The sequence below is a fragment of the Panthera tigris genome, chromosome A3, assembly GCF_018350195.1.
Source record: "Panthera tigris isolate Pti1 chromosome A3, P.tigris_Pti1_mat1.1, whole genome shotgun sequence".
NCBI lineage: Eukaryota > Metazoa > Chordata > Mammalia > Carnivora > Felidae > Panthera > Panthera tigris.
Genome location: NC_056662.1, coordinates 28,280,009 through 28,303,944, shown reverse-complemented (window position 1 = coordinate 28,303,944; position 23,936 = coordinate 28,280,009). Strand labels below are relative to the sequence as shown.

Here is a 23,936-nt window from a genome sequence, read left to right as displayed (position 1 = left end):
GGCGGGCGGAGCGCTTCGGGCGGCGCACAGAGCGAAGATGGCGGCGGAGCGGCAGGACGCGCTGAGGGAGTTCGTGGCGGTGACTGGGGCCGAGGAGGACCGGGCCCGCTTCTTCCTCGAATCGGCCGGCTGGGACCTGCAGGTAGCGGCGCGGGGCCGGGTGCGTTGGGCCGGCGGGGGGGCTGCGGGACGCGGGCGTCTGGCACACCAAGCCGGCGGTGGCCGAAGCGCACAGTCATCCCGCCGGGCTGCGGCCCGACCCAGGCCTCGGGGTCCGGGGGCCGCTTGCCACGCGTCGCCGGCTCGGCCTGGGCGTGGGAAAAGGCGGGCCAGCCCCGGCCCTGCTCTGCGGGCCCTCGGCACCCCCCTCTGCCTCGCCCGCTGGCGGGGTCAGCGAGACTTGGGGCGCTGCCGCGACCCGCGTGGAGAAGGGAGCTGGGGGCGTGGCGGCCGCGCCGAGGCTCGGCTGAGGGCCTGGCCGGTGGGAAGGACCGGGTCCTGGGGGGAGCTGCGGTGAGGCCGAGGGGGTCGTTCATCTCCATTTCCGCCGCCCCGGCAGCCGGTGGAGGGAGAAGCGCAGCCCCGCGGTTGGCCCACGCCCCCTCCTACCTAATTGCTGGGAGAAACTGCCTCCGAGGTGGTGGCGCCAGCTTGGGGCCTGTGTCAGTGTCTGTCTTAGCTCATCTGTACAGTGGGAGTCTCGAGGAGTTTATCGTCTAGTTCGCTGGCACGTATTAAGTATTCATTAAATGTTTGTTAGCTAAGTCATGAAGATGAGCTACACGAGGGAGGGTTTTTTGTAAACTGTTGAATCCCCAGTGCCGAGCACAGGTCCTGGCTCATCGTAGACGCTCGGCAGTTAATTACAGAAAGAATGGCGTAAATGGCATTGGCCAGCCTGCGTCTTAGGTAGGTGATGATGATTAGTGATTTCTTGAATCCTTACGGTGGAGCCAGGTGCTTTTCTAACTGCTTTCCGTGCCGGAAGTTATTTAATCTTTGCATTTTGCAGCTGAGGATTAGGGAGGTTAAGTGACTTGCGTGAGGCCTCGCTAGTTACCAGGTGGGAACAATAGCATTAGAACTCAGTTCAGTCCGATTCCAGAGCCCAAGCTCTGAACCACCAAGGGCCAGGCACTTTACATGTGATGATGTGTTTAATCCTAGCAACATTGAGGTAAAGAAGACTAACCAGCTCCGTTGTATAGATGAGGAATGGGAGGCTCAGAGGGCAAGTGACATGCCCGAGGTCCACAGCCAGTAAGTAGTGAGGTTGGGATCTGAATTGGGGCTGACTTCACCCATTTAAATTGCTTCCCCAAAGTAAAAGAGTTAGGTACAGCATCGCGCCTGTATGCACGCATGTGGACGCGCGCGCACACACACACACACACACACAGTGTGAAGTTCCTGTGCAAGGCAGCCTGGAAAGCCTAGACTAACGTCACACACTTGTCGGGTCATTCAGTGCGTCTCCTCACACTACAGGTAGGGAATATGAGGCTCCCACGTGCGACATGACTTGCCTGGCAGGGCCAGGACTTGAATGTAGGCCCCCCTCTACCCCCCCCCCCCATACCAGTTCAGTGCGTGTCCTATGACAGCATACTGCCTCCTATAAGGCTGGTGATCTTGAGGACAGGAACCACGCCTCTTTCATCTGCATAGACCTAGGTGCTCGTATCTTTGTACAGAGTGATTAAATACTTCACCATTGAGTCAGCGAGAGAAACACTCGCAAATGGCCAAAAGACTCCCGTAGACCTTCTGTATGTATAGAGCTAAGACGTGCCTGTGCATAAACGCTAATGGGTCCTCTCATTCATCGTGCAGGGTTGGTGGGCCAGGTGTCCCTGTTGGATAGATGAGGAAACTGGGCCTCAGTGGGAAAGCAATAATAGCCATCTGGACTGACCTCACCGTTCCTGACTCCTGGTTGTCCCGTAAAAGCTGAGAGTAGGGGCCTGAGCAGACTGCCTGGCTTGGAACCTGGCTCCACTCCTTACACACTGTTTAACTTTGGGCAATATTTTTCTCAGTGTCTCCGTATCCACTATAAAATGAGACGATAATAATTACATAGAGTTCTTTGAGGATTAAATAAGTTAACACATGTAGAGTTAATGCTCAGAACGATGTGGCACATAAATAAATGCTCAATAAATGTACGCTGCTTTCACTGGACCACCTTTCCTGGTAATGTGAGAATGAGGAGTGTCTCCATCCCGGCCTTCCTTCTTGCCTTCTATTCCCCTTAGGATATGGAATTTGTTTCAGGTGATATGAGGAGAAATAGTTGGGCTGCTACTTTTTTTTTTTAATGTTCATTTATTTTTGAGAGGGCACAAGCTGGGGAGGGGCAGAGAGAGAGAGGGGACAGAGGATCTGAAGCTGGCTCTGCACTGACAGCAGTGAGCCCTATGTGGAGTTTGAATTCACGACAGCAAGATCACGACCTGAGCTGAAGTGAGCCGCCCAGGTGCCCCGGGCTGCTACCTTTTGATCTCATTTTCCATGGTCCCCAGATACAGACCATCTCGTAAGTGTGGGCCATACCTTCGTGACTTTGCTTTTTTGCACTCAAAGGAAATATGTCAGACGAAGGCCTGTTTAAGAACCCAGGTTACTACCTCTCTGTTTCAGATCGCCCTAGCAAGCTTTTATGAGGATGGAGGGGATGAAGACATTGTGACCATTTCGCAGGCAACCCCCAGTTCAGTGTCCAGAGGCACAGCCCCCAGGTAAGGGCCAACTTCAATTACTGCTACACGGGTGTGCTTCCAACAGTGAGGAGCAATTTCCTGGCTTGATGGAAGGTTCAGGCCTGGAGATATGAGCCAATAGATTGCAGTGAGAAAGTTAGACTAACTGGTGGGAATTAGTACCTCATAAGATTTGCTCCTTTCCTGTAGAGAGGTGGACAACACACTTAGGTGGAGTGTGGTTTATGGTCCAGGCCTGGGGGAATCCATGGAACCTACTCTGAAGATGTTTGAGAGTCTTGTATTTATGAATGTGAGGAGTGACTCTCCATCTCTGGAAGTTTTTTTAAATGCTTATTTCTTTTTGAGAGAGCGAGGGAGAGTGAGTGGGGGAGGGGACAGAAAGAGAGGGAGACACACAATCTAAGGCAGGCTGCCTGAGCTGTCAGCACAGAGCCCAACGTGAGGCTCGAACCCACAAGTGGGGAGATCGTGACCTGAGCCAAAGTCGGACACTTAACCGACTGAGCCACCCAGGCACCCCCTCTGAAAGTTTTTAAGTAGAAAGCAAAGGACTTCCTCTCTGGGGTGCTGTAGATGGAAAAGATTAGATAACTTTAGAAGGGCTCTTTTGATATTTTTGGTAGGTAATTTTCATTACCCTATTAAGAAGTCTTAGAGAAAATAAACCTGTGTTGCCCACTCTTCCCCAGATTGATGAGGGAGACCTTATTCGGTGAACCAGAGTTGACCTTCATGATCCCATTTGCATCCCCTATCCCAGACACCTGGCTGCAGGGTTCCCATGGCGGACCACTGCTATGATCTGCAGAGTAAGACAGTGCTGATCCTCCAGGAGACAGGCAGGGCCTCTTACTACAAAGGTGTCTGAACCACAGCTCCCCTCTCTGCTCTAGCCTGATTTGTCTTTACTCTCTGGTATATGTTTTCACCAGGAAAATTTGTGTGGTTTTTTTTTTTTAAATCAGCCCCAGAATACAGATGGAGTGTTTCTTTGACAGTGAAATGGTAAATTTTGTTTCTCTCTAAAGGCATCCAAGCTTTAAACTACATTTCTTCCCTCTGAAGAAGGAACTCTAATCCCAGACCAGATTTTGTGCTTCCTTAACTTGTTTCCTCCCTCCCACGTCCAGAGAAAAGAGGTAGTAGTAGGCAGTTGATCTTTTAATTATTCACATACCTGTAAGGTATGGGTGATGGCTCATCTGGACGTTACTGCCTGGAACGTGGTTTTAGGAAGATGGCTGATTTCCTGGGTATGAGTCTTTTACAGGCCTCCCAGGTTACTGGTGGGACATCAGCGTGTCAGACATACAGAGGGGGGCCTCTGGTGAGATGTTCACATCTCTCTCCTCTAGTAGCCCCAAAGTCCTGTCAAGACCGTGGTTCATCAGAGCATAGGCCTGTGAGCCTGACTGCCTGCATTCCAGTCCCAGCTCTGCTACCTGGGAGCTTTGAGACCTTGAACGGTTTACTGAGCATCTCAATCCCTCGCTTTTCCTCACCTATCAAATGGGAACAATAGCAGTGTCTACCACGTGGGAGATTAAATGAATTCATAACTTACGAAGCACTTCGAACATAATACATATTAGCTGCTGCTGTTGTCATGTTTTTATTATCAGCATCCATTTTTGTCTTCCTCATTCTTTTTTGTGTGTTCCCTGGCTCTTTCCACAACAAATTCGTAGACTGAAAAGTAGACCTACTAGTAAAACAATCGAGGAAATAGAGTTTAATGTTAAGACCGAGGCACGTGCGGGCCTGGATGCCTTGCTTTGTTGCTTCGGGGAAGCCAAGAAAAAGAGAGAGGAAGGGCATGGTTTGATGTCATTGTCCTTGTCTGGAAGGAAAGCACTGAGTGCACTCTCAGGAGAAGCCATGCTTTACAATAGCGCCTCAGAGGAGTTCTGTGTGGACCTGCCTCCGCCCCCACCCCAACTGACCTGTTGCAGGACACTTAGCCTGCCCCCGGCTCACCCCACTCCACCCCACCCCACTCCACCCCACCCCACTCCACCCCACCCCCCTCCACCCCACCCCCCACCGTCCTCCTCAAGTACTCTTTCGTGTCCTCACCATTCCTTGGAGCCACACTCAATTAGGTCCTGCTCTGATTCTAGAAGGGGGTTCTTAATGTGGAGGCCCTGAACCCCCAGGATAAGTCTGCAATGGATGTGAGAAGGTTTATAAATTACCTGAAACCACCGGCTAAATTGTGTGTGTGTCTTTTCTGGCAAGGATATCTGTAGCTTTTAACAGATTTTCCAAGGTCTATGGGACATAAGAGGTTAACACTGCTGCAAGATAGTCTAAACTCCTCGATAGTAACAGCTGTCATTTATTGAGCACTTGCCAGGTGCCGTGCCCAGGGTTAAGCCTTTACATGTACATCTCTTTAGTCCTCACTACAACCCTGTGTGTGGGTATTGTCCCTGTAGCCATTTTACAGATGAAAATACTAAAGCTGGGCATCTTCCCAAGATGCACAGCGAGTAAAACAAGGATTTAAATGAAGGTCTGTTTCTGTTTCCAGCGTTCCCTTCGTGGACATGCAGCGTCCTCCCGAGCGAGCCCTGAGCCTGCCTTCCTAGACTTACCCTCGTTTCTCACATCCTTATTCCAACCAAACCGATCTCTTTGGTGTCTTAATTTGACCTCCTTTTTGGTTCTCCTGCTTCTGTTTGAGCCTCTCACCTGACTGGATGTACCTGCTGTCTTGCATTCTACCTGTCCAAACCCCGTGGGTCTTTCTAGGCTTAGCTCTGTGCCCGCCTTCTCTGTCGAGAGCATCATCTCCAGCCCGTGGGCAACGTGCCATAGTCCCGTCCCGTTCCTCAGGAATCCAGGCCACCTATGATTTGTTCACTTTGACCCATATCCACATACTACTCGGTGACATCACTCGTGGGCTGTCTTGAACTCTTCTCCTGATATTTAACTTTTTGTCCCTCAGTAAATTATAAGTTCCTGGAAGTGGGAGAACTGGGATTTCAGGAGCACCCACCATCCGCCTGGCTCTGCCAGATACTCTTACCTACGTTGTCATGCCTCAACAACTTTAGAAGTAGGTAGGTGCTTGTCAGTTCACAGGTCAGGGTGCTGGGTCTTACAAAGATTGAGTAACTCCCAGCTGCTGGTATGGCAGATCCAAGGCCAAGTCTGTGTAAATCCGGAGCTGCTTCTGCCACACGCTACTCCCTGTCCAGCTCCTCCCACCCCTGTACCTAGCGCAGCAAGAGGTAGCGGTGAGCTTCTTCCTTTTCTTCTTCTTTTCTCCAACTAAACTATGCTTTCTGAGGATGTCTGGGGCTGCCATTTTCTGATTCTCTAAAACTACTATCCAGTGTGGAAGCCAATAGCCTCATGTGGCTTTTTAGATTATTTAAAATTAAATAAAACGAACATTCAGTTATTTATGCTAATCACATTTCAAATATTCCATAGGTCACCTGTGACTGTGACTTCCATACTAGACAGCACAGGTACAGCATTTCCATCACTGTGGAAAACGGATCTGACAAAGGACTTTTGTGGCACTTCAGGGTGCCAGGGTACCTGGGAGATAGAGTCTGGGTGCTGAAATTTCTGAGACATTTTGCCACTTTGTGGAGGACACAGAACAAAGTGTTCTAAAATTGCTGGTGTCCCCTTGACGTTCATGCTATAAGGCAATTCTCCGAGCGCTACTCCAGAGCGGCTCTCAGATCTGAGCGTGTGCGGCAGAATTGGAGAGCGCTTCAGACGCAGGGTGCCAGACACTCTTCCCCGAGTTTCTGACTCAGGAGCTCTAAGGCAGGCCTGGGGATTGGCATTTCTAACAGTCTCTCCAGTAATGCTTGTGCGCTCGGTCTAAGGACCGGCACTGGGAGAACCACTGCTCGAGCACAGCACTTGAAATGTGCTGCACCGTGGGGTCGGTGCTGTGATTGTCCCCATTTTCACTTGGGAATGAAAACTTAGAGCGCTTCGCTAGCATGCCCAGGATCCCAGGGCGGGAGGCTCAGTTGGGATCAAAACCGGGTATGTGAACACCAGAGTCTGTGTCAGAGTCCGGATGTAAGAACTTTTGGAGAAAAACCTGTAGGCAGAGCAAGTGGTTTGCTCAAGCATGTGTGCGTGTGTGTATTTGAAGGAGTTAACAATGGGGTGGGGGGGGGGGCTTTTTTCCCACGGATACTAGGCCGAGCATCTGTGGAAGACTCCCCCTGGGAAGGTTAATGAGTGGAATTAGCCTTTTGGGGCACTGGCGCACATCTGTCACTTGGATCCTTTTGAACCATGTCGTAGAGAGCATCCAGGAATGCCCAGGAGATGGCCTCAGCTAACTCAAGCAGGGAGTGTATTTGCCACATTAATTGGTCTTCTCTCATTTCTAGTCGATGCAACTTCAAAGCCTTGTTCTGTCCTCTGATTATCTCTTTGGTATAAATCTGCAAGACTGATCTGCAGCTTTTCTCTAGAAAATAACTCCTCGAGGCTTCTCGGTCTAGCCTCACTAGACCTGTATTCCCCTTCTTCTTATAGAGACGTTACCTTCTTACTCTAAGAAATACCAGAAGTGTTTTTATCAAATGCCTCCTCCTTGAAAAACTAAGTTCCTTGAGGACAGTCTAAGCTAGGAAAAAAGTGGCAGTGTAAAACAATGTCAGAAGAGGAAGGTGACCCTTCTCACGCCCGTTTTTAGTGTACCCTCTCCAACCCCACACACAGCCCTGCTTTTTTCCTAAACACCAATAAAGACTCTTTCTTGACTAGCCTACAGCAGAAGCAGAGGCCTCCACCCACATATTCATTTCCTTTTCATTTGTTGATAGCTCACCCTTCCTCGAATGTGTTACTCTGTGTGTGTGCATATACCTCTTTCTTGCAGTGCGCTGCTGCCCCCCTTCTCCCACCGGCCCCTGCCTTTTATCCACCTGACAGTCCTCATTCTTCAGCACTCAGTCCAAATGTCCATTTTGCTGGGAAACTTGTCTTGATGTTCCCCCATCCCCACCCCATGAGGGATAGGACGTTCTGTACCCACACATCACATGTGCCCCAGCCCCCATTTAGCAGAGGGTTTCCTGGCCCAGGGACCACAATGAGCCTATAAGCAACTCAAAAATAAGAACTTTTGGGGCGCCTGGGTGGCTCAGTGGTTGAGCGTTTGACTGTTCATTTTGGCTCAGGTCATGACCTCACGGTTCAGGAGTTTGAGACCCACATCAGGCTGTGCACTGACAGCACAGAGCCTGCTTGGGATTCTCTCTCCCCCTCTCTGTCCCTCCCCGGGGTGTATATACACTCTCTCTCAAAATAAAGAAAGTTTAAAAAAAAAAAAAAAAAAAAACTAGGTCTGATCATCTTTATAGACCTAGTATCCAGTTCAGCGCCTATCACATAAGCATCCCTCAGTATTTAAAAATTAAATGATGAGGGCTGCCTGGCTGGCTCAGTTGGTGGAGCCTGTGACTCTTGATCTCAGGATTGTAGGTTCAAGACCCTCATTGGGTATGAGATTACTTTTAAAAAAATAAAAATCTGGGGCGCCTGGGTGGCTTGGTCGGTTAAGTGTCCGACTTCGGCTCAGGTCATGATCTCATGCTCCGTGGGTTCAAGCCCCGCATCGGGCTCTGTGCTGACAGCTCAGAGCCTGGAGCCTGTTTCGGATTCTGTGTCTCCCTCTCTCTCTGCCCCTCCCCTGTTCATGCTCTCTTTCTGTCTCAAATAAACGTTAAAAAAATAAATTGAAAAAAATAAAATAAAAATCTGTAAAATAAATAAATAAAAATTAAATGATGAAAATAGTAAGTTTTTAAATTAGGACACACCCCAAACTGTTGCCCTCTCCTCCCCCTAGGAGAGCTTAAATTGGGACTCCATTTTATTTCATGATAGCCCTTTTTAATTTATTAGTAGTCCTGTGGACTTTGAAGAAGTAAACGCCACGTTATTTTGCATTTAGACTTAGAAAGGCTAACCCTCTTTCACATAGATCCTCTTCTGCCCCACCAAAAATATCTAATCCCTATGTTTTCAACTCCTTAGCAGCTGATAACGGGAGTTACTTTTAGTTCTCCCTGAGGTCATTTTGCTCCTTTCTGTGTCTCCAGCGATAATAGGGTGACATCCTTCAGAGACCTCATTCATGACCAAGACGAAGAGGAGGAGGAAGAGGAGGGCCAGAGGTGAGTCTTTGTTAGGGGGCATAGTCCACAGGAAAGTTCATGATAATGTGTAAATCATCTAGAAGGACCCAAAAGGATAATGTGCTCAGTTCTCATTAGCCATTACTACTGTGGGCTAGTCTAGGTGGGTTATATCCTAGAAACAGTCTCCCACTCCCTGTAGCTTAGAAGTGATCCCTTTCCCCTGTCACTATTTTTTTTCTTTTGGGATGTTTGGGTTTGTTTTTCTATTTTTAATTATTAATACATATTTGTTGAGTATTAAGGGAAGGGAAACAAACTGATAAAGAGGAAAAAAGTTGTTCTTTATACTGCAACCTAGTGCTAACCAGGTATCAGCATTTTGGGTGTATATTTTTCTAGCTTTTTCTTAATTAAAAAGGCAGTATATCGCATAATGAGCAGAGTAAAAGCTTATCAATGTGTTTTTTCTCCAACACACACACACACACACTGTCTGTTTTTAACCATTATGAATGTTATAGTAAAAATAGTGCCCATTGTAGAAGAAACAGAATAGTGTACTGAAAAAAATATAGCACTCATCCACCTTTTGGTAATTGGAGTTAACATTTTGTCATAGGTCTGTTCAGTGTTCTGTACATAACTGTGCTTTGTTTTGTATTTTACATGGTGTCGGTCAGGTAATTTTGTGTCTTGGTTTTATTGGATTAAGGCTATATATTCAGTACTTCTCCGTGCCATTAAGATTCTTCGTTAGTGTTTTCAGCAACTATAGTAACTCATCAAATGGGTTGTCCAATATTTAAGTTGTTTACAGTTTTTTTTACCACTAAACATCAGTGCTTTGAACATCTCTGTGTATTAATCTTTGACTGCATTTCAGATTATTTTTCTTAGTGGAGTTTCTAGACATGAAAGGGACAAGGGAGTGAATATTTTTAAGCACTTGATTACACGCTCTCAGTTCACAAGCCAAGGCTTTGAGATTCTATGATAAAGACCACCGAGCAGAACTTCATCTGCAGCCTCATTTCACAGGTTTTAGTTCCCCATGGGCCCTGCCTCGGTCTGTCAGACATTCCTAAGGAACATTACAGTAACCATTATAGAAATGTAATTATCTCATCATGGTCACTCTTTGGGAAGTGGGCTGAGAAATTACATGTGTTCTATTCTCTGTTTCATCCATATAGTGACCTTTACACTGCCTCACAGCCTTCTTTTTAGATACATTCAAGGTTCAGAGTTTTACACTCCTTGAGTGAAAGGCAATGCCATCAAGTATGTGAATGCCCAACTCCTAAATGGCCGCTGCCTCCTTTTCCTGTCCTGTCACATCCTCCAGGTGATGACCTTCCTTTATTTCACATCCTGATTACCTCCTCGGCCCCTCAGCATTTCAGACCTGATGACATTGGTGCTGTCATCCTTGTCAAGGCCTGTGGCTTGCCTTGCATTCAGTGGGGAATGTCAGGAAGTAGAAGGCTGAGACTAATTTTGTAGGTTCTCAATGTCCCCACTTAGCGACATGCTGTTGACCTGGCAGTGAATAGGAGTGATGAGCCAGGCTACGTGAGTACTGGTTTTCAGAACCGGCGTAAAAACTGCTAACTCCATCTCAAGCTGTGCTTGGCCCATTGCAGAGCCTGGTGTGGGTATCTTGGGGCTGGCATTTAGCTTTCCCTGACCTTCTTCAGTGCCCTCTTCTCATTGCCCCCGGTGTACGTCACAAGAATAGCGAGGCGAGGCTCGGGTGAGCTCTCGGTGCTGTATCACACCACCTTACATGTGTGCATTACTCTGCTTATTCTTTTGCATACATCCGCTGATTTGAACCTCATGGCCCTGACTTAAGGAGCAGGTAGGTAGGGCATGTGGTCCTTCCCTCCTATTTCAAAGATACGGAAAATGACATGCAGGGCCATGCACTGGCTTGCCCTGGGTCACTCAGCAGCAGGGCCGACACTGGAGCCTGGCTGCTTGTACTAACGACGCCACTGCCACTATTAACCCAGAGCTGTTAGTGGTAGCTGCTTCTGACTGTGACCACAGTTGCTATCTCCTAGAAAGGTGCCGGCCCCTGGACGAATAATTCCCAGCTGGGACTCTTTCTGGAGCTGGCATGCTGTCGTGCATGCCTGGAATGCCCTTCCCTGGTTTCTTCACCTGATAAACTTGTCCTCGTCCTCATCCTCAAGATTCAGCCCAGAAGACATTCTTCTAGGAAGCCTTGATTGTCCTCCATAGCTCAGTGCTCCAGAGCATCCCTTACTGACCTCCATTGCTGTTCACACTGCATTATGCCTGCCTGCCTGCTTACATGTTTCCCCAACTAGACGGTAAATTCCTTGAAGATGGGCGTTGCACCCATTATTGCCTCAGTGTGCCTAGCACCCAGCCCGGAGCCTGGCATGTGCTCTATTCATGTTTTCCAAGTGCGTTTAGTGTTAGACATGTATTTTCTGCACAGGTTTTATGCTGGGGGCTCAGAAAGAAGTGGACAGCAGATTGTTGGCCCTCCCAGGAAGAAAAGTCCCAACGAGCTGGTGGATGATCTCTTTAAAGGTGCCAAGGAGCATGGAGCTGTGGCTGTGGAACGAGTGACCAAGAGTCCCGGAGAAACCAGTAAACCGAGAGTGAGCACAGGGGATCATTGTCTGTGTCCACAGGACTCTGGTTCTGGAGACTGGGAGGAGCCCTTCCTCACCCCAGTAGTGACTGAATTTGTTTTTGTTTCGTCTTTTTTTTTTTATTGCTCACTTGCTCTGGTATCCAGAAGAGCGGTGCACTTTCTCTCACCTTGTAACATGAGATCAAGATTTGGGGCAACTTTCAAGCCTGTGGCCTGTGGGCTGGAACAGGTCCTGCAGACATGTTTTATTTGGCCTAAACCAACTTGACTTATTTAGTATTTTGCTTTATTTTGTTTTAATTGAATTAGTATTGAATTGAATTGATGTGTTACATAAATTCTAGACTTCTGTCTTCTTTGGGAACATCAGAAGGTCTTTGCTATTACCTTGCACCCAGATTCCTACGTGGCCATGATTAAGTAGAGCTTAGTAGCAGCTGTTCCCTTTAGCCAAGCAGCCCCTCCCCCCTCCCTTCCAGTTCTCACCATTCCTGGCCACTTAATTCATCTACCATACTGCTTGGCCCTGTAGCTGTGAGTTCAGTACCAGAGAAGGTGCACCTAGTAGGTAAGATCATTGTATCTGAGGACCCCACACCTCAAGTGTTTATGAACGTGTCTTTTACAGCCTTTTGCAGGGGGTGGCTATCGCCTTGGGGCAGCACCAGAGGAAGAGTCTGCCTATGTGGCGGGAGAAAGGAGGCGGCATTCCGGCCAGGATGTGAGTGCGCATCTACCTTCCTTAGGGGAGCTCAAAGCCTGTTCTGCCAGTTTTCAGAAGGGATTGGTCACATGTTATGTGTGAACCAGCAGCCTCTGGAAAGGAAGAGGCAGTGCCATCACTGTGGGCCAGGAGTGGAGAGGCTTACTTGACAACAAAAGTCAGCTCTCATCTAGCTGTGCAGGGGCACCCGAGAGAAGGAGTGAGCAGAGGGGATGGGCAAACGAAGGAGTTTTCTGAGCATTCCATGAATGTTGGGCGGAGGGATCATGATTCTGAGGTTTTCTGGTGGTGCGGACATGGCTAAAGAACTTAGTCTTCAGGGGCGCCTGGGTGGCTCTGTCGGTTGAGCGTCTGACTTCGGCTCAGGTCATGATCTCGTTGTTTGTGAGTTCGAGCCCCACGTCGGGCTCTGTGCTGACAGCTCGGAGCCTGGAGCCTGCTTCGGATTCTGTGTCTCCCTTTTTCTCTGCCTCTCCCCTGCTCATGCTCTGTCTCTCTCTCTCTCCCAAAAATAAATGAACATTAAAAAAAAAATGTTCTTAATAAACAAAAAAAAAAGAGCTTCAGTCCACCCAAAGCACAACTTTGAAAAAATTTACTATTGTCCAACCCTTTTTTTCCTGTGCATAGGGTCCCTCTCCAATCAGTGTCTCAGACTATATAGATAATTGTGAGGTTTTTAAATTTAATATTATGCCATAAATAGATATTTGGCCTTGGGACCATTAGTTTTTATAATATATTTGTTTTTAATCATTTTGGGTTTATTCCAAAATGAAGTCAAGAAAATTAAAATTGTATCCACCTGAGGCAGCTGCTAATATTTTGGTTTGTAACCTAGACCGTTTTCTGTGAAAATGTCTAGGGAGTTAACACAAATTGTAGATAATCATTTTAATGACTGCAAAGTAATCCCATGAGTAAATTTGCCATGGCAGTTTAGTTGAGCACGAGCTACATGCCAGGCACACTGGCAACCCTACAGATAAGCCACAGATTTGATTTAGTCACTTGCTCAGAGCCGCTTAGGTAGTGAGTGCAAAATCAAGATACACACCCAGGTCTGCTTAAATCAGAACCCATGCTCTTAACCTGTTGCCATATCACCTTCTTACTTTAAGTTAATACTTGGTTGTTGATTGATTTCCTTGTGCATGCGCGCACGCGTGTGTGTGTATGTGTGTGTGTGTGTGATGTTGTCTTTCTGTGTTTGGATAATGACACAGTAAAATGGTAAAAACCTGCTAACACAGATCGGTGTTACTACTGCACACACTGATGTGCTTGCCAGCTTCCTGATAATGTATGGACTGCTTACCTCCTATTGTCACAGGTTCACGTAGTGTTGAAGCTCTGGAAGAGTGGGTTCAGCCTGGACAATGGTGAACTCAGAAGCTACCAAGACCCGTCCAATGCCCAGTTTCTGGAGTCTATCCGCAGAGGGTGAGCAGAAGAGCCCTCCTCTGGGTTCCATGTTAGTGAGTAGAATGGCAGATAAGAATGAAGAGGCTGATTTAAGAAGTAAATTTGGGGGACACCTGGGTGGTTCAGTTGGTTGGGCGTCTGACTTCAGTTCAGGTCATGATATCACAGTTCGTGAGTTCGAGCCCTGCATCCGGCTCTGCATTGACGGCTCAGAGCCTAGAGCCTGCTTTGGATTCTGCGTCTCCCTCTCTCTCTGCCCCTCTGCCACTTGTGCTCTGTCTCTATCAAAAATAAAAACCTAAAAAAAAATTTTTTTTATAAAGAAGTAAATTTGGGGGTGACTGGTTGGATCAGTCAGTTAAGCATCCATCTTTGGCTCAGGTCATGATCTTATGGTTCGTAAGTTCGAGTCCCACATCAGGCTCGCTTCTGTCAGCGCAGAGCCTACTTTGGATCCTGTTTCCTCCTCTCTCTCTGCCCCTCCTCTGCTCATGCTCTCGCTCTCTCTCTCTCTCTCTCTCTCTCTCTCTCTCTCTCTCAAAAATACACAGACATTTAAGAAATTTAAAAAATTTTTAAAAAGTAAAAATTTTAAGTGAATTTAACAGATTCACAGATCTGAAACCTTGTGTGTCTGTTACTCCCTTTTGGGCCTGGGGCAGGACCAAGTGACCAGATAAGATAGAGGTCTCAGCCATGACTTTGAGCAGGTGAGAAACCAGCAGGAGGCAGACCATCGCCACTAAAGTAGCCGCGCCCTGGGGAGACCCAGTGATTTTCACATTTGGAACTACAACATTTCTCCTCCCCTCGCACCCATCACTGCTGTTCCCGTGCCGCTCCGTGTGGACCCAGCGTTGCCTTTTCTCTTGCAGGGAGGTGCCAGCAGAGCTGCGGAGGTTAGCTCATGGCGGGCAGGTGAATTTGGACATGGAGGACCATCGGGATGAGGACTTTGTGAAGCCCAAGGGAGCCTTCAAAGCCTTCACTGGCGAGGGTCAGAAACTGGGCAGGTAAGAGCAGCACAGGTGGAAGTGGGACGTGCCGGTCACTGCGCCAGGCCCCCCAGACCCTGGGTACCATCACCATGCACGTAGCTCTTTGCCGTTTCCGAGCACTGCGGATTTTATCTTTAGGGGCGGAAAAGTGTGGAGAACGTGGATTTTGGCGTTAAACGACCTGAGTTTAAAATCTCTTCATTTTCTAGCCATATGACCTTGGACTACATAGCCTCAGTTTGCTCAAGCGTAAAATGGAACTGAGGGTCCTTACTCCTTAATCATTGTGAGGAGCGCAGAGCACTGCCCCACAGTGCACAGTGTGAGCACAAAGGGTAACACGTTGCTGTTTTGACTCCGTAATCTAGCACGTTCATGGGAGCAGTGATCTCCTTCGTAGCTTAAGGCCAGGACAGACACGTGTGTTCTCAGGAGTCACCTGAAATGGGGATGCGGAGGGACAAGAAATCTCTGACTCTTCTGCCCAGCCAGTCTTGGAGCCTTGCGGCAGCATTGTTCAGGATCCAGGGAAGCTCAGGGACATCGTTGCCCTGTGCCGGCTGCTCTCCACCATTACTGCAGCTCTTATCTCTACTACTTTGGCCCTGCATGACACTCACTGTCACCTTCTGTGCCTTTTTCTGCCCTGTGTCCTCTGCCACTGTCTCCATCTTCCATTTAGACTCCTGATGGGATCTGATCGGTTGAAGTCACTGTTGCCTCTAATAGGCAGAGTTCTCCCACCAGACCTTGGCCCACGCAGAAGCAGGCTTCCTTCTCTCAGAAGCCCACTCGTCTCTGTGTGATGGGTCACTTGGTCAGTATTCTCCAGAGAGAACTGTGTGCAGAAGACGCATGCAGGGAATAGTGACCCTCCCTGCAAGTACATTTGTTACTTTACAGAAGGAAAGCTGAGGTTCTTGGACCCTAAGGGTTATCCTTGGGTATATAGCTGGTATGTGGTGGAGCCAGGACTGGAACCGAGGCCTTGTGATTGGCATTCCTTCCCACACCTGCACAGCAAGCACCCTCTCTGAGCCCCATCTGGCAGCTCTTGAGCTAGGCACTGCCCGTCTCCCCTCATCCCTGTCGGCAGAGATCAGAGTGTGGTCTGCCGGTAGCTCTGCCCTTTGAGCTTTGGGTGGGGACTCTAGGAGACTCCCCGTCGGCCATTCGTGCCTTATCAAGAGCAAAGATAATGCCTCAGGACATTAGAGTGGTCTCTAGTAGACTGATTTACCATAACCAGGATAGTAAGTTCACCCTGTTCTCATTTCATCCCCCACATTGGGCCAGTCGGTTAGTGCAGGACAGCTGTTCTCAGATTGGCCCTGTCTGGCTTCCCTGCCATCTGTGCTCAACTTTGTAGAGCAATAGGTAATTTCTTTTTTCTTTTTTCTTTCTTTCTTTTTTTTTTGTTATTAAAACAAAATGTGTTTGTTTTTTTTTTTTTAAATAATAGAAAGTACAGATTAAGAAAAAACCTAAACCTAATACCCAGACATATCCGGTTAGTATCCTTCTAGTCTTATAAACATGCTGTTTTATCATTTGCTGTTTTGCCTAATGAAAGTAGCATGGCTGTCATTCTATGTCAGTAATTATATTTCTGCAATATTATTTGTCATACTCACATAATTTCCTACCTTATGTATGTGCTATAGTTTTTTTTTTTTTTTTAATGTTTGTTTATTTTTGAGACAGAGAGAGACAGAGCATGAACGGGGGAGGGTCAGAGAGAGAGGGAGACACAGAATCTGAAGCAGGCTCCAGGCTCTGAGCTGTCAGCACAGAGCCCGATGCGGGGCTCGAACTCACGGACTGTGAGATCATGACCTGAGCCGAAGTCAGACGCTTAACCGACTGAGCCACCCAGGCGCCCCTATGTGCTATAGTTTAATTAGTCCCTGCTTTAACCATTTAGACAGCTGCCAGTTTTAAGAACAACACTGCAGTGAGTGTCTCTAATTAAATCTTTGTATACCCCTTAATTTGGGGCTAGAAGTAATATTGCTGTCTTGAAAGGTCTTCATATTTTTAAGATGGTGTCAAATTGCTCTCCTGGCTCAGAACTCAGAATACCGTGTAGCTTGGGCTTGGTTGGTTTCATGATACTAATGGGAAATGCTACTCCTGGGAAGTCTATAGGATTTGTGCAAGACTCCACATCTCAAAAAATTAAAATATATTTAAGGAGGTCTATTTTAGCAGGATGGGAAATAAATAACTTTATTAGTGTGGAGGATGCACCCAACAAGTTGAAACAGATCTTGATAATCAGGGTTGACACAGTTTGGTTTTGTCAGCTAAATAAATATTCTTTGCCAGTTCCATTTTCATTTTATTTCAGTGCTGGCTTTCTATGAAAAGTGAGCAAAAGACAAGTTTCATATAGCTAAGTGAGATGAGGTTTTAGCTTTTCAATCTAAACCAGATGGATAGCTTTTTTAGTTTTTCCCATAAATTTTGCATCGTTTTCCACTGTCATCTTGTCAACTAAAACGATCAAGAGCCAGAAGTTTAAGAAAATGTTCTCAGGTTTGCCTCAAGAATTAGTCAGTCCTGGGTTTTTTTCCTCCAATTAGCTGAATGTATAAATTGTTCTCAGTTCAAAAATTTGAGAAAACTCTTACAGTTGTATTAAACTTTGTTGTTTTAGGTTTTACAGTTGTTTGTCTGGATGGGACCTAATCTGAAGGTCCAGAAAAGGCTGCGTTTATTCAGTTATGAGTAGCAGACGCCCAGAGTGCCCCGGGGGTGTGCGGTTGCTGCTACCCATGTTGAGTCTCGGCTACTCACCGTGCTTTCTGCAGTGGTCATTTTTGTAAAGAGATGACAAAGTGTCAGCACGTAATGGTGACAACAAAGTACCTTCGTGCCCAGTTAATTCCCAGCCACAAAGGAAATGAGCAGTCGGTGATCCAGGCTCTCCATCTGGGGGAGGCTGTTTCCCTGTGAGTTGTATGGTGTCTGCAGGGAGACAGTAAAGAAACTTCCTGTAGATGTCTGATCGGACCGTTCCGTCCCCGGGGGAGGTGCCTTCACTGCTGCCGATGGCGTGGCCGCCCCTGGAAAGGAGTGGTTCGAGTGTGAGCAGTGCTCAGGAAGCGCCAGACCCAGGGCTGAGCTCCTTTGGGCAACTGCACGTGGCTGTCCTACGTGACGAGAGCAATTTGGACCTACTGCTGTCCGAGTGTGAGAGCCGTAAGATCCGGTGTTGCGGTTCCTCCTGCTCCAGTCCTTGAGGGCAGCGTAGGTTGGGAGTGGCCTGTAGGGGATTTCCAGTTACAGCGCTTGGACAGGCACTAGCATCGGGTCCAGAATTTAGACAAATAGAAGCAGGGCAGGACCTTGAAGAATGATAGGAAACAGTAGTTACAGAGTGTTTTTTCTGCTGTTAGCTAAGCACTGTAGTAAGCATTTCATGTGTGTTATCACCTTTAATCCTGTTTTCACCCCCAAATAAGGGGAGGAAATAAGGACTCTGAGCCTTGAAGAGGTCAGATCACATCCAGGTCACACTACTGGTCAGTGCAGAGATGGTTCCCTCCAGTCTCTGCTCTTCCCTACCGCGCTGCATTGCATCCTGGATGTTCTTACATAGCCACGTAGGCATTTGTGCCTCTAGTACCTGCTGGGTACGGTGCATTATTTTTAGCTGTTATCCCAACCAAGGGAAATTTCATTTAACTCCCTTTTTATTGACGTGCAAACTGTGTCTTGGGACAGTGTTCCTGAAATCCAGGTCTAGGTCTGCCTGACTCCAAGGCCTGGAGGGAAAGTATGACAAGAGCCAGGCAGCTTGGATTGTATCCTGGCTTCGCGTCAAATCAACACCGGGATCTTGGGCACGTAGCTTAATTCCATTATGCCTCAGTTCCCTCATCTATAAAGCGGGGATGATGAATCCCTTCCTCACCCGCCATTGTGAGAATTAAATGAACTACTACATGTGAAATACTCAGCACAGGGCCCAGCTCGGTGATGAGTGCATCATAAACATACAGCGTGTCCCTCACACTTCCCCAGCTCACCGGATTCACAGGGTGTGCAAGAGAAACAGAAGCAACACAGCCAAGTGTGCACATCGGGCTTTCCTTGACCCTCAGGTGATGAGCACCAGCTCCGTGTGAGAGGCTGTGCTGGGAAGAGAGCCAAAACCTCAGTTGCCTCCTTGTGTGGGGGACTTGCTGAGTGTCTGGTCTGTGTCCAGCCTGCACACGGTATGTCAGCTAACCCCCACGGCAGAACATTTCCTCGTGTAGCACGTGCACACAGTGAAGCCCTGGGAAGTTGAGTGACTTGGCCACAGCCGCCTCTGTTGTTTAGTTCAGTGCTAGAGCTGGGACCCGATGGCTCCAGGAGCACAGTGACTCTCCTTAGTAGTGCTGGCTGCCATTTAGTGGACTGCCTGCCCTAAAAGGTGCGGAGGTGTAGGGATAGTATTGCCTGTTACAGAAAAGGAAATTGAGAAGCCCAGATGTTCACTAACTTGCTGAGCATCAGGCAGCTTGTAGGAGAGGGGGGTATCAGACTCTCTGGGAGCCGGGGAGGAGTTTGAGAAGGCAGTTTTAATATATTAGTTTCCTAAAATAAACCCTAGAGTTTGACACTTGACAAAGTCCTGGCTGGAGGAACACACAGAACGTACAGGGAAAAAGCTCGTTCATTACATGAATTTTTAACAATTGAAAAACTGCTCTACAGCATGTGCTTCTGTTTTCCTGTCTATAGGATGGAAACAGCACCCATCTCAAAGGACAGTTGTGACGAGTCCAGGGGGCTGTGGACATCAATTCCCCTTCCCCCCCCCCCCCCCCCCAGACATCGTGTGAGAAGTCAACGTCATTCCTGGTTCCCTTCCGCCCCCACCCTAGGTGAAACTGGTTCTCTGGGCCATCTCGCTTCTTTCTCATTGCAAGCCTGACTGAAGATGTGAGAGTTCCCTTTCTGGCAGGCAGTAGCTTCACGGAGTACCTGTTCCGTCCTTGGAATTGTTACTTGAACAGTTGAGAGACAGGCTGTCTATAGTCTAATTAGAGAGTTGACCTCATGCCCATAAAACTAATGAACAGAGTCAGTCTTAGGCATTTACGGGTGTAGTATTGAGCCCTCCACTGTCTCTGAACATCTCTTGAAGTCTGTGATGGTGTGATGTCTGCATGCGTTGGCCCACATTTGGGTCCCACCTACTGAGAGGCTGATGCGTAGAAAGAAACTCCTCTCATAGCTGGGTTCTCCCCTGAGCTCTGCTTTGTGATTCTCTGAGCCCTCATTTTTTAACAGTCACAGAGAACAGTTCACTTTTCCGTTCTTCTTTGCTAGTTATATGCTCTAGGGCAGTGTTTCACAAACTGAGTTCCAGGACATACTCTATATGCAGGAGGTTTAACAAGTGTAGCTTGAAAAAAGGACAAGGTGGTCAAATGAGTTTGCCTTAACCGCACAGCCTCTCAAGACCTGTAATATGCAAGTGGCCTCTGGTGCTGCCGGTTTGATGTGTGGCATTTCCACAGCCTTCCTGGGGATCTCTCAGGGGATTAGGGTCTCAGGAAACACACTTGGGAAAGCACTTTCCGATGGCTTTATTAGGAGTACCATTTTTAGCTTGTAAAGATCCAGGGGAGAGGGAGAGGTGTAGGAACTGATGTAATCCAAAGCTTGGGGGAAACAGGCAAGCTGCCACCTCCTGGCCTCTCTTCTCTGCAGGGGTCTAGGTGAGGGCGGCTGCTCAGGGAAAGGCTGGGAGGGGGACTCACAGGTGTTTACAGGAGAGGGGCGAAGCCTCCAGAAGTTGTCGAGAATCGGGAGTTCTGTGTACATTTTGTGTGTCAGCGCTGTGTGTATTTCTCTCCTTCATCCCTCACAAAAGCTGAGCAAGGCAGGTCAGGTAGCCTTAACCTTTGTTAAAGAGCTTCATTACTACCCTTGTTGAAACTAAGGGAGCTCGAGTAACTTGCCCAGTGCCACCTGACTAGTGGGAGCATTCAGACGCCGGTCCGCTTGATCGAAGATCGGTAGCAGACGCCGTGTCCTGTTGATACTGTGCAAATAATCCCTGTGGTGCGGGGTTCTTGAGTTGACCTGTGGGAAATCTCTGTCCCCTTCTGGTAGTTGACACAGGAGGATGAATGTGCACACGAATAAGGCTGCACTGGGGGGTACAGGCCTGACAATTCCGTGACCGGGAAGGAGTCTGGACTGGTCCCTGCATCCCGGCAGTCACCTGCCCGGCTGTCAGGCCTGCCTCCGCTACGGACCTGGAGTACCCTTGGCCTCTCTCGTTGAGGCTAAAACCCATCCTGATCTGGTCCCGCCACAGGCTGTCATGCATACGGCTTTTGTCCCTTCGGGCCTTTGTCCGGGTGAGGGCACCGAAGCAGAAGGGGTGAGTCACTTGCCCTGGGTTACTCAGGAGTTTGGAAGCTAGCCGCAGCTTGGGGCCTGAGTGCCTTCTGCCGGGCCTGTAGGTTCCGCGAAGGCAGGGCTTGTCTGAGTCACTCCTTGTAGCCACAGCAGCGAGCAGAGTCCCGGACACAGCGCGTGCTCAGGCTGACTCCAAGGCGGGATTGCCCTCCTGCAGGGGCCTTGTTGCTATGTGCGGCCTGACAGGCTTCTCTCTCCTCAGCACGGCCCCCCAGGTGCTGAATACCAGCTCTCCAGCCCAACAGGCAGAGAATGAAGCCAAAGCCAGCTCTTCGGTCTCAATCGACGAGTCCCAGCCCACCACAAACATCCAGATACGGCTCGCTGACGGCGGGAGGCTGGTGCAGAAGTTTAACCACAGCCACAGGTGCCTTGCGCCGTCTGGCCTCGCTTGCTTGGGGAGGGCCCCCTAAACGCCAGCGGGCGCTCCGTGCGGTCCCCGAAGGGGGCAGCGGGATGGGAAGGTCTGAAGCCTGTGGTTCTAGTCCCCACTCTTCTGTTAAGTGCGGCCAGCAACTGCTCACTTCCTGCCTATAAAGTTAGGGGACTGGACTTCTCAGGGTCTTTTCAGCCCCCACAGTGTGTGTTCACAGGAAATTTCATGGCAGAGCCCGAGTGCAGAACAATAAAATCTGAACTGCTGTGGTTAATGGAGAGGAGGAGGGGACACAGCACCAGCCTCTCCTCCAATTGGGTGTCCCTCCCCACAGGGGATCTCTGAAAACGACTGGGCTGTGTAAGTCTCTTCTAGATCTGCCCTTCGAAAATTCTAGAATACCTGCTCTACTATTTCAGATCATCTGGGCTGGATCAAAGCAAACTGCCAACCCCATGTGAAAGATGGGGAAACTGAGGCATGCAGAGATTAGCAGGGGAGGACTGTTAAACCAGTATTCTAGGTATTTGGCAAACGCCTTTTTCTAGGATAGCAGTATCCATATTTCATTAGGCATAGGCCAACTAAACCAGAAGCACGTGTGGGGCCCAGGGAATGGCTTGACAATCCTTGAGTGCTGACAGGGGGTCACGTGGGCTAAGTTCTGAAAAGGTTTGATTAGGATTACAGGACAGGAATCAGGCAGAGGAGCCCCGAGGGACCCCAACGTTGGCAGGAAGCACAGCATGAGGAAAATCTAGAAGGCGGGACATAGCAAGGGGAAGGAGCATGGGGGTCAAATTAGGTAGGGCTTGGGATCACAGTAAGGAGGTGGTGTTTATCCCACGGAAACTGGGAGCAGTCGTGAAGGGTTTTAGGCGAGGGAGTGCCGTGATCTGACGTGCTTCCACGTGAGTGCTTTGGCTGCCCTGTGGAGAAGGAAGCCCAGGGGCTATGGACGGCAGAGGCCGGCCCTGCTCACCCCCCTCCCCACTCACCCCCCCTGCTCTGCCAGGATCAGCGACATCCGACTCTTCATCGTGGACGCCCGACCGGCCATGGCTGCCACCAGCTTTGTCCTCATGACTACCTTCCCGAACAAAGAGCTGGCTGACGAGAGCCAGACCCTGAAGGAAGCCAACCTGCTCAACGCCGTCATCGTGCAGCGGTTAACATAACCGCCCGCCTGGCCGGCAGCCTCCTCTCCCTCCTGCGTCCCCCTTGGCCGGCCGCCCCACGGGGACCGCCCCTCCCGCCCCCCTCCCGCACACCCAGCAGGCCAGTGCCACGTCTCCTCCGTAGCTCTGGGTTCTTAGATCTCGGTTGGACATTTGTTTTCTCCTTAGTTGCATTTCCTGGGTTTTTGTGACGATCAATGGACTTTAAAGAAAAAAATAAAAATGACCAAAAAAACGGAAGGATATCACCGGCACGTTGTATGGAACGTCTCCCACAGAAGCCGGCTTTCATTGCTTTAAAATCACACTACTCTCCAGGGCGTGCGGGGAGGAGCCTGCCTTCCACCGTCTCTGCTTAAACATTGCTTGTGGCACACGACACCCATCCGCTGGCATCCACCCGCCAGCCCTGAGAGGACCGGTGGGCTTCCCCCGTTACTGGGAAGGGGGCCGAGCGCTTGTAGAGAGAGGCTCTGCAGCCTCTTCCTCCCACAAGAACAGGCCTCTTGCCCGGATACAACTGGGCAGCAGCAGGGGTGCCTGAGTGTGAGGTCAGGTCTGGATGCACAGAGCCCTTCAGGTGAAAATACTTCCCTGCACTCCTTTCACTCAGACGCTGGGAGATTCCAGCTCCCCGGGCCTTGGCTGGTTGAGATTCTAGCAATGCCTCCCTGTCCCAGCCCTTCTCCCTCGTCTGGACTGTCGCCCTGATGTTCTCGGCTGCACTGCCATTGCCTTGGTCGCTCCACGTGCAGAGATCTGTACCTGGGAGATCGGGTGTTCTCTCACTGGGAAACGGCTCACACCGGCCCACACGAGTGCAGGGTTAGGGCACCTTGGCACAGAAGAGGAACAATCAAAATGTCACCGAGCCATCTATCCACTAGTGGTGAAGGGGCAAATCAGATGGTGAAGAAAGGGCGAGTTGCCCGTGCTACAAGCCCCTTTTACAGTGTTAGCCTTTGTAGGAGGCTCCCGCTGAGTCCGTTTTGAGGGGGAGAGCAGTGTCCGTGGCCTTGGTGTGCAGGTCCCGTCCACAGTTCTCTGCCCTGCTGGCTTCCGACGGGCAGCAACTCAGGGAGTAGTTCCCCCGTGAAGACCCCCTCCCGTAAGCGTGCTTCCTGTGTGAAGCTGGGAGAGGAGGTCGCCGGGGTCTTTAGATGGAAGTCCTTCCACCTCCCTATCAGAGGAACCACAGACAGGATCGCCACTGTCTCAAAGTCCCCCGGTCTTGAAACCTAATGTGCCTCAGCCCTCTTCCCAGGCACTCATCACCACACACTTTTCTCTTCCCGCTTTATGCCTGCGGCGAGCAAA

At 49.3% G+C, this 23,936-nt stretch overlaps 1 protein-coding gene across 2 annotated transcripts; it reads left to right on the top strand.

Moving 5' to 3' along the window:
* Positions 1-22,877, top strand: NSFL1C (NSFL1 cofactor). Of its 2 annotated transcripts, XM_042980738.1 has the most exons (10): positions 1-142; positions 2,644-2,741; positions 8,822-8,896; positions 10,716-10,721; positions 11,331-11,496; positions 12,121-12,213; positions 13,550-13,659; positions 14,517-14,654; positions 21,268-21,432; positions 22,457-22,877. In XM_042980738.1, exons 1-10 carry the CDS (start codon positions 38-40, stop codon positions 22,617-22,619), a joined length of 1,119 nt encoding a protein of 372 aa, XP_042836672.1. In that variant the 5' UTR covers positions 1-37; the 3' UTR covers positions 22,620-22,877. The 2 variants fall into 2 exon arrangements, with proteins under 2 accessions (XP_042836672.1, XP_042836673.1); XM_042980739.1 differs by lacking the exon at positions 10,716-10,721 and having other exon boundaries at positions 22,457-22,876.
* The last annotated feature ends 1,059 nt before the right edge of the window (positions 22,878-23,936 follow it).